Source organism: Propithecus coquereli, unplaced genomic scaffold, assembly GCF_000956105.1.
Source record: "Propithecus coquereli isolate 6110/MARCELLA unplaced genomic scaffold, Pcoq_1.0 Scaffold585, whole genome shotgun sequence".
In the NCBI taxonomy this organism is placed as follows: domain Eukaryota; kingdom Metazoa; phylum Chordata; class Mammalia; order Primates; family Indriidae; genus Propithecus; species Propithecus coquereli.
In genome coordinates, this window is record NW_012151785.1 from 113,818 (window position 1) to 124,074 (window position 10,257).

Here is a 10,257-nt window from a genome sequence, read left to right on the forward strand (position 1 = left end):
ACCAAGGGCAACACTCGTAACCTAAACATCTGTACCCCCATAATAGGCTGAAATAAAAGAAAAAGAAAAAAAAGAAGTGTTAGGTATTGAGTATAAGAGCGAGCTTCTATGGCTTGGTTTCCCCAGCCAGGGAACTGCCCTGAGGGGGGAGGAGGGTGCAGTGGACTCAATGTGTCATCCACGTGGGATGGTGAGACCCTCTGCCATTTCTGAAGCACCTGCGTCTATTTCCATTATTTTATGGGTTCCGCCAACACCTAGTGGGGAGGTACAGACTACTTGGCCTTTATAAATGCCCCCTCCCATCTCCTCTACGCCCCCCAAGGTTCTGTATTAAAGCACAGGCTTTTGGTGTGCTCAAGCTGTGCAGCGCAGGGCACCTCACCTCGTGTGTGGTTTCTCCCAGGAGCAGGCACGGTGATAATGGGGTCTCGGAGCAAGAGTGAAAGCTCTGCTCTGTTCACTGTTGCCCCACCCCGAGAAGTCATTCCAACCACACTGGATTAAACACCTCAGCCAGAATACCAGAAGCAAATTTCAGGAGAGATTTGCATGTCCCATTTCCACTGGGCTGAGAGAGCAGCCAGGCAGGAGGGGCTGCGCGCTGTAGGGAACCAGCCGGGTCCAAAGCCTCTTGGAAGAAATCGGTTTTTGAGAAAGTTCCTGTTGGTGCAAAGTTACTCCACACTTTGTCTTGCACAGCCCAGAGCTCCTTCCTCATTCTCTAGCCAGGACGTCTTTAAAGACAATCCATCCCTTTTGGGTAAAGGTAAAAGAGAAACCTTAGAGGAAGTACTTGCTGAGAAGACAAGGCAATCCCATTTTGCTGGGGGAAATGTTACAATCCTTGTCCTTGACAACAGTAACAATAATAACAAAAAAGGCAATTTCCATGCAACCAATTCAGTCATTTCCGTGTCACTGACAGGCCAACACCCCTCTTTCCCCCATGCACAATTCTTTCAAATAATGGACAGGACTGATTTTTTTCCCTCAGTAAACTGAGTTACAAATCTCCGATTATTCTCATCAGAATTCTGCATAGTGATTAAGGTCAAGACTGGGAATCGTCAATGGAAAAGAAGCCAAACTCTGTAAAATAATTTTAAAGAGATTTATTCTGAGCCAAACTTGAGGACCATGACCCAGAGCCACGCCCAAGAAGCCTTGAGCAAGTGGACTCGCTGTGGCTGGGTCACGGTTTGGTTTTATACATTTCAGGGAGACAGGGGTTACAGGTAAAGTCATAAATCAATACATGGGAGGCATACATTGGTTTGGCCCGAAAATTCTTCAAGTGGGGACTTACAGGTTATGGGTGGGTTTAAAGATTTCTTTGACTTGTAAGTGGTTAAAGACATGAAGTCTTGTCTAAAGGCTTGGAAGGTTTCAAAATAAGGAGCTGTTTATCAGAGACAAGCCACCGGACATATTTGTTGCATAAAATGAGGACCTGCAGGTGTGTCTTGCATACCCTCAGGCCTATTAATGGGTTACAAAGGATGTCTCCAAGAAGCGAGGGGACATGGGGATGAGACGTGTCTGACGTCTCTCCACTAATCCCTCCACTAATTGCCTGGCAGGCAGTTTAGTTTTAGGATATCCCCTTGGCCAAGAGGGGGTCCATTCAGTCAGCCGGAGGGGGGTGAGCCTTAAGATTTTATTTTAGTTCACAGAATCGAGTCCTTCGCAGATCATACGCCAAGTAGCCTCATTTCCAGAGGCTAACTCAACTCTAGGCAAATTTGACAAATTCAATTGTTTCTTTGACTCTGTAAATTTGAAGTAATTCAGGTTGGATGTGATGACTTTAACAATCTGAAGATTTCTGGGAAAGCCCAGTTGGCCCATTTCGTTCCATAATGGCACTGTAAAGAAAGCTAAGGGCAGTAGGGTGATGGCTCTTGAATATATTCTAAGTGGAAACAAGTCTTGTACAATATATGCTCCTAAAATACAGTCAGTGGATATTCTTCATATAGTTATGAAGAATAAATTCTAGCATACCTCCTTCTCGGGAATGAGACTATATTAGTGGAGAATAAACCTTTCTTCCTTATGACCCTCCATCTCTCTGTCTCCTAGTGTTCTCTGTGTCCCATCTCTTCCCGACATTCTGCCCCCTCTTCCCCCTCTCCCCGCAGAGCCCCCCATTTCTACTCTCTGCCCAAAGCTCGCCCCCTCCCTTCTTTTCTGTTCCGATTTCTCCTTCCCGCTCTGTCTTCCAGCCGCCCCCAGGGTCCCCTTCTCTGCTCCCTCAATCCCCATCCCTCTGCCCCACGTTTTCCATCTTTCTGCCCCTTGGTCCCTCTAACCACTTCCCTCTTTCTCCCTCAAATGAAAACTGACCAACTAACACTTTGCTGAAATATTCAAAAGCTTTACAAGTATGTATCCAAGAAGAGTTGAAAGCAACAAGTGAAATGAGCCAGCTGGCCCTTGGTGAAATGAGGCAGGCAGATTGCATGTTTCCCTGTCTCTCTCCAGCGTCTCAACTGCCTCATGAGCCACCTTTGTCCCCAGGACGCTGTGTCCAGCCTTCCTCCTCCCCGACGTGTTCCCCGTGGCAGGGACCTTGCTCTCACAGTTCCCCTCGCCTGAAACGCCCTACCCATGCCCCTCTCCGCACTCACCTCGGAAATCTGACCCGCTCCCAACAGCTGCCTCAAATACCATCTCTGCTAAGAAGCTTTTCCATGTCCTTCCCTGCCACTCCACATTACGCCCTGCGCTCCATCAGGGGCACGAACCAGGGCTCAAAGCTGGGTCTTCTGGCTCCTAGTTCAGGCCTTTTCCCAAGACATGGCCACGGAGAACGGTGGGAGGAACCCAGGCATGACTTCTAATCATGGGGCCACACGTTGCTCACTAGCACAGAAGCTGCCTGACCTCTCTGGGCCTCAGTTCCCATCTGTAAAATGGGAGAATCATGCAGCCATTCACATGTACAGTGCTCACTGAGGGCCTGCTGTGAGCCATCCACTGTTTTTATAACCATTCTGCCCACCGTGCGGAATTCAGTGTGTCACATGAGAATTTAGTGTGTCACAGCAAACAGGTAACAAACACAGCATCAGTCCAGCCTCCCTGGCCCACAAAGAGGAGGGAGGAAGGTCCGCAGCTCGAAGTTCCACATACCTTCCTAAGACCTTATTTCGCTCTTTGACACATGTGGCCCTGATCTCCCTGGAGGGAGGCCTGTCTCCATCCTCTGTGACTCTTCTAGTAGTTGTTCCCTGGGATGCCAGAGCCACAGCCACCAGGCTTTGTCCCTAAGACTTCCTGAACTGGGTCCAAGGCTAACCCCCTAGGCCCTTTGTTCACCACGGGTCACACGCAGCCCTTCGGGAGGGCAGCAAAGCCCCTAGGCTGGCCAGGGACAAGCCGGACTGCAGGCCTGTCCTGCTGCCCTTGAGGAAGACCCCCCCTCAGGTGCCACGCTGAGTCCCCGGAAATCTCCCATCCAAGTACTAACCAGGCCCGACCCTGCTTAGCTTCCGAGATCAGACCATCAGACGCGTTCAGGGTGGTGTGGCCATAGGCAGAGTCCCTGGAAATCTATCTAGTGATGTCCCTGCAGGTGAAACTCCAGGGCTCTCCACCAGGGTGCCGGCAGGCATGGGTCGGAAGTCCTGGGGTGCCCCATTCTCCTGTGACTGTACCTCAGGTGTGCTGAAGGGTCACCCCTCTGTCCCCTCCCTCAGAGAAGCTGCTCAGTCTCTTCCTTGTGGGTCACCACCCCCAGCTGGACATCCGGCCCTCCGCCTGGGACTCACCTGTCCTGGAGCACCTCCTTGGCCCCATCTCCCGTCCCTTTTATTCCAAGATGCTGGCTCCTCCCTCCTGTGAGAGTGTCCCCCTCAGGTCCTGGTGGTACCTGTTACTTTAGAATGAGCGTCCTCTCTCTGCACTCACCCCAGCCTCCCTGGCATCTCCAGCCCCTCAGAGCCACAGGAGAGCCACTTCCCCTGCAGCGCCCTGCTCAGGCCAGCCTGGGCCTCCAGCAGCCGCCCCAGGTCCTCACCACCTGCCAACTTCTCTCTGCTCTGCCTGCTCCACCAGCGCCCCAGTGCCCCACCCCGTTCTCTCCCCGTCCTCACAGCCCCATCCCCACTCTTACAGGAATTTTCTTTGGGCTTTTAGCCGAGGGGGTTGAGGTCACAGGTTCAGTTTCTTCCTCCTCTGTTACTCCAGCCACTCAGTTTGGAATGTGTGGCTACAAACGGGCCACAGTGCAAGGGGCCCACGCTAGCTCACGGCTGCTCGGGACAGTGCAGGGCCTGGTGCCCTGAGACCCCTGCAGCCCGGAGGGAGGACCAGTGGTTCTGATGCACACAGCAGCTGCCAGTCTGTCCCCTGGAGAAAGGAGGCGCCAAGGCGTGGTACCACTTAGATTTCTCAATGGAGAAAGCTAGGCATTGTCTCCTCTTGATGGGTAAAGCAGCCGCCTCAGAGAATGAGGCAGTTTGCCCAGGCCGCACAGCCAGTCGCCTTGCAGCTAGTATGTGAATTCAGAGCTCCAGACACCAGGGCTCACCTCGCTCTCTGCCCTTCACTGCCCTCTGCCCACTCCTCGGTGACACCAGGAATCTCTGTCTTGTCCCATGACCTGAGGCTGAGGCCTCTGCAGATCCCCATGGTGTGCAGGGCCTGGCATGGGGCAGACCTGTGGGCATCCAGTCCTGGGCCACTCAGTCCCATTCTGCTCCTCCAGACATGCCCACACCCCTTAGATGCTGGGCCTCTTGTCCCATCAGAACCTGCCTTCCCTGGCCCGTGATGCCCCCGCGCAGAGCTCTCCTTCTCTCCCCATCCCTAGAAGCCACCCAACAAGAGCTGCATCCTTCCTTGTCCCTTCCCTCCTCCCAGATCATTTCTCCCAGTGCCTCACGGGGCTCCTTTGCACCCCAGGACCTGCTGGCTTCTCCCCAGGGGTCACCACCCTGCAGTAAGGACAGAGCCCCTGCCTGAGGTCTTACAGGCCCCGGGGTCAGTGCTCCATCTGTGTGGCCTTGCCTGTGGCCCTGCTTTCCCACAGGACAAGCCTCGGGACAGGGGACTTCTTCTTAGAGGTGGCCAGGCAAGGCCGGCACCATCCCTGCAGGAGAAGCTTTCTGGCGGGGCAGAGGCTCGTGCACACACGGAAAGACCTGGGACGTGTCATCCCAGCACACAGGCCTGGCTCCTCTATCCTCAGAAACTGTTCCTAACTGCAGACTCAGGCCCAGACCATGGGCACAGGGAGGAAGCTTCCGCTTTCTGACCACAGGCATCCGGCCTTGGCAGCAGCTGCCACACGCACACTGCTCGTGGCGCTCAGAGCTGAGAGGTTTGCTGAAAACACCCCACTTCTCATTCCTCTTAGGAAGTCCTCCTGGTGGCATGGAAGGCGGGGGCTGGAAGCAGGGATACGTGGGGTCACAGGCAGGGTGGACACCCCATGCCCTCCATCTGCTTCAAAGTCACACTGACAATTCTAGGTTCTTCTGCCACAGGAAAGTTCAAGGATTGGTGAAGTCTGCCTTAGAGGGCGTCGAGCCCAGGGCTTTCCAAACCTTCTGGTCATCCGAACGCCTGATGCAATCCTGAGCCCCTCGCGCCTCCTTCCCTCTGCCACTGATGGCTGCAGAGACGCAGACCTCCTAGAAGCCATGGCTGCTGCTGCTGGGCCCACCCATGTCCCGCAGACAGGGGCCTGGCACCGGGGGACCCGAGCAGCTCCATCCCAGGGGCCCGGGTGGCAGCGTAGCACACAGCCTTGAGTGGCACCTCTAGCCCCGAGGCCAGCCTCAGCCCACCGCCAGGGATGCCGCGGGTACCACAGGGAGCCCTTGGTCTGAGTGTTCTCACCATCGCCACGTGGCTGTGCACTGCAGGTGTCCCCGAAGTCCTTGAATCTGTGCGACTCCCCTTGTGTCTGAGCATCCCCGTTTTCGCTCACTGAGAACTAGAGTGAGGTGAAGTGGCCCGGAATGAGACTCCGGCTCTGCCCGTTGGTAGCTGGTGTGGACTTAGCCCCACTGTCCTCGTCGGTGGAACAGGTCACAACTCCCCCGCCTCCCAAAGTTGCCGTGGGGACCCGAGGTCATGTCAGCAAGCACTTTGCCAGGTGGAAAGGCCGCCTGTGTGAGGGCCGGCTTGACTCCTTGCCCGGCAGGGTTGGCCCGGGGAGCAGGGGTGCTGAGGAGGGCCCTGGCCGAGCATGGCCTGGCGGGCGCTGGCAGGAGCCCGGGCGTCTCCCCGGCTCCCGCCACCGTGGCGTGCAGGCGGCAGCCGGTCCCCTCCGCGCCGCGCTGTCCTGGCTCCCCAGAGTCCATCTCCGAGAGGGCAGGGCTTGTCCGTCTGTGTCGCCCAGGGCACAGCACTGACCCTAGTCAAGCGCAGGGCTTTGGTAAGTGTCTCGGCGGCATGAACTAAGGCGCTCCTTTAAGGTGCTCTCTAGGAATCTTGGCTACGTGAACCGTAGGGAAGGCAAAACTCTGCCTCTTCCCGTTTCGGCTGGGCCTGAGAATTAAGTTGGCATAAGACAGAATAATGGAAGGAAAGCATGCACATTTATTTTAGAACACAAGTTTTGCGTGGCACAGAAACGCTTGTAAGCAAATGAAGACCCCAAGAAGCAGTTGGGGTCAGTCCTTCGCATACTGAATTGGACAAAGAGCAGTAAGTGGTGACACGTGACCAGGCCAAGGGGCTTGGGCTCAGCAGGTAATTGGGAGGAGAAGTGACCGGGAAGACAACGGTTTGTGTAACAGGGTCTGTTTTTGTGGATTTCCTTTGGCCTCAACTTGCCCACCTTGACGAAAAGAACGCCACTTTCCTTTTGGTCCGGGGAGGACATCTTTCACTGGGACCTCCACCTTCCGCTTTTCAGAAACAGCACAAAGGTCAGAGTGATCTTGCGCCTGCTGCCTTTTCAGTGCCTTTCGCTGCAAACGGTCATTCTGCCAGAGCGGCGCATTTCGGGGGGGCAGGTCGTAGAGACCACAGACGGTCTGACCTGCCTGCCCCTCTCCTCAGGTCGATTCGTACGACGTGACGGTGGATGAAGAGCTGGGCGAGATCCAGCTCGTGCGAATCGAGAAGCGCAAGTACTGGCTCCACGACGACTGGTACCTGAAGTACGTCACGCTGAAGACGCCCTCCGGCGACTACATCGAGTTCCCCTGCTACCGCTGGATCGCGGGCGAGGGCGAGATCGTCCTGAGGGACGGACGCGGTGAGCAGCTCAGGACCCTCCATCCCCAGGCCTCCCGGGAAGCGAAAGTTCTTCCCCTCCCCAAGGGGCTGCATCCGTGGTGGTGATGACACTGCCGTCCCGGGGGGGCACCTACTCTGGGCTCCATGTACCTGTAGGAGGTGTGAGCTTCCTCAGCTACTAGCGAACTCGGCGCAGTGAGTGTCCCCAGGCCACACAGCCAGCTGTGTCCTCCCTATAGTTCTACAGGGGACGGTTAAGCTACAGGTAACCAGTAGCATAAGCCTGTGGGACATACCCCTGCGTGGCAGCTCTCCACTTGCCAGGTTCACGGGCTTCCCTCCGTGAGACCACAGTAGGGCTCAGGTGGGGTCAGGGTGCTCCGCACAGGCCTGGAGGGGGAAGGGGTGGACCAGGAGCACCCCATGTGCCGGCTCCAAGGGGCCATGGGCAGGCTTGGCGTTCACGGTCACCACTTCTTAAACCTGATGTCTCACTTTTTGCTGAAAGAGAAAAGAACCTAAAATCTGTCTCCCTCGGTACAAACCCCAAAGGTACAGACCCCAGTCTGGCACTTCCATGGGAGACCATTCTTCGTAAGGGACACACAGCTGGCCTGGTACAGAGAATCAGAGACAGAAACAGACGTCAGAGGCCAGCCAGACCACTCTGTCCCTGAACAACCCCCTTGCACACCAGCTTCCCAGTGTGCCCGCGTCAAATTCATGCCTGGGCAAAAGCCTGCCTTAGTTCAAGGCCCTTTGGCTTGCTCCCAGTCTACTAAACCTGGAATGAGAAACCCTCAAACGCCAAGCAGCCACTAACAGTGAGAGAAGGACAGCTGCTGCCACCCTGACGGAGCAATCCCCAGCACTAGCTGGGTTGTTCCTCACAGAGGTTTGGTGGGGCGGGTGAGATGAGAATGACTATTAGTGCTATTTCATAGCTAAGAAAACTGAAACAAATGAGAAAAAGAGTTCTCTACCTGGTGTTGCTAAGCTATCAGGCCACATCCCATTGCTTCTGAAACGGAACTTGTATCTCTGCACCGAATGATTAGGGCAAAGAGAACTTTTGTCCCCTATCTCAGTGCAGGAAAAACATCACAAAATTCCTTCTGTCTTGTGGTTGCCAGAACGTGGAAGGTTGCGGGCAGGCTGTTTTCCAGTATTTGGAAAACACTGGCTCCAGATCTCCCTGCTGCCCACCCACCTAAGGTCTCAGTTGTGACGTCCTTCTTCCCTCAGACCCTTCAGCTCTTCCCAGCAAAAGACTGAGGATGGTGCACGCAGGTTAGGATGACTCAGGAGAGTTTAAGGAAGGGACTTCATAGAGCTGTGGGCCCCTGTGCGCTGCCAGCCTGCTGGAGAGGGGAGGGAAAGAGTGCCAGAATAACCCAGAAGGGGGATGTCCTGGAGACCACTCCCTTGGAGGAGCTGTGGCCCCTCCTGCTCTCCCCATGCCCTCTTCTCTGGTCAGGGTTCCCAGTGACTGCACCCAGGGGAAGCCCATTGATGAAGTCTATTCCCATCACCTTCAGGGACTGGACAGGGTGGACAGTGGGCAGAGAAGCTGTCTAGCAACCTCCACTATCTATTATTGTGTAACCAAACATCTTGGTGGCTTTAAACAGCCATTTAATTTTGCTCATGATTTTGCAGATCAGGAACTTGGGAAAGGCTCCACTGGGCGGTTCATCTGTGGCCCACGTGGTATCAGCTGAGGGGGCTGGGGCTAAGGATGTTCTTCTCTCATGTGCTTGGCACCTCAGGGCTCCTTGGCCTCTCTCTCCACCTGGCAGCTCATAGTTTAAGGCTTCTCACAGCATGGTGGCCTCGGGATACAGCACTTCTTACATGATGGCTGGCTTCCAGGAGTGAGCATTCCAAGAGACATAAAGAGGAAGCTGCTAGTCTCTTCAGGCCTGGGCCTGGAAACCAGCATAGTGTAACTTCCACCATATTCTACTGGTCTAAGCAGTCACAGAGCTCACCCAGACTCCAGGCGAGGGGATGTAAACCCACTTCTCAATGGAAGGAATGTCAAAGGATTTGTGGCTATTATTAATCCACCACATGGACAACCTGGAAATGAGCAGGCCCAGCCCACAAGCCATTCAGTGACTAGCCACATGATAACCTCTTAAATACTTCACTACTGTACTTCAGGTGAACGTAAAAGTCAGAGGGCTGTCACTGTGGCCCCAGGGATTCAGAGCATCTATGTGACCGGACAGCTTCATTAAGGCACTTGTATCAGTCCTGGGAAACCTTCCCCTGAACCCTTCTGCAGTCAGTCCAGGCCTTCTCGTCCTGCCATGCTCCTGGAATTTCTATCAGTCACTGAGTAGAGGCTTCTAACACCCTCGGGGCAAGGAGAAACGAGCCATTCTCTTTCTGAAACTTGGCATGTTACAATTCTGCATGTTTTGACCTATGCGTACCAGTGAAGCTGAAGAGATTCAACTCCTCAGAGCCGAGGGGCCCAAGAGATAGGCTGGTTCTTTGAGGTGGATTAGAGATGTTGAATGCTGAGTGCCTACAGCCATGCCTCCTAAAGCCAATAGTAGTGCTTATACTCACCATTAATACTCCTCTTGCCTCCGCTACTGGCTGGCTTTACGTACCCAGGGGACAATGCGGAAGGTCCCATTGGTCTCCTGTTTGGGCCTCAGCTGCAAGTTTGGGACTGGAGCAGCCTCAGCCTGGAGGTGCTATGGGCCAGTGAGCTCAGAGTGTGGTGTGAGAACTGTTGGGTCCAGATCTGCAAGGTCAGCACAGAGATTGAGAGCAGGTATTTTAGAAACTTTTATAGCAACTTGACGGAATAATTTTATGACTGTTGCATCTAATGATAAAAAACATGGCTTGCATTTTGAATGTCTTTGATTTGGTTTTTCATTCTATTGTTCTGATAATTACTTTTTGTTGTGTTTTACAAAAATATCAATCTGTGTTGGAATGGAAGTTTTAAAAACCTGGTGCTTCACCAGAGAGCTGGAGAAACACTATTTATGGCCCCTTTTTAGGAGATCTGGGCTCTTCCTACTCAGGGCTCCA

At 54.1% G+C, this 10,257-nt stretch overlaps 1 protein-coding gene across 1 annotated transcript in view; it reads left to right on the top strand.

Moving 5' to 3' along the window:
- The window catches only part of ALOX5 (arachidonate 5-lipoxygenase), a 49,251-nt gene that overhangs the window by 981 nt on the left and 38,013 nt on the right, over positions 1 to 10,257 (top strand). The window contains exon 2 of the mRNA XM_012658408.1: positions 7,021 to 7,219. Within this exon, the coding sequence (XP_012513862.1) occupies positions 7,021 to 7,219 (199 nt within the window). The remainder of the gene's footprint in view (positions 1 to 7,020; positions 7,220 to 10,257) is intronic.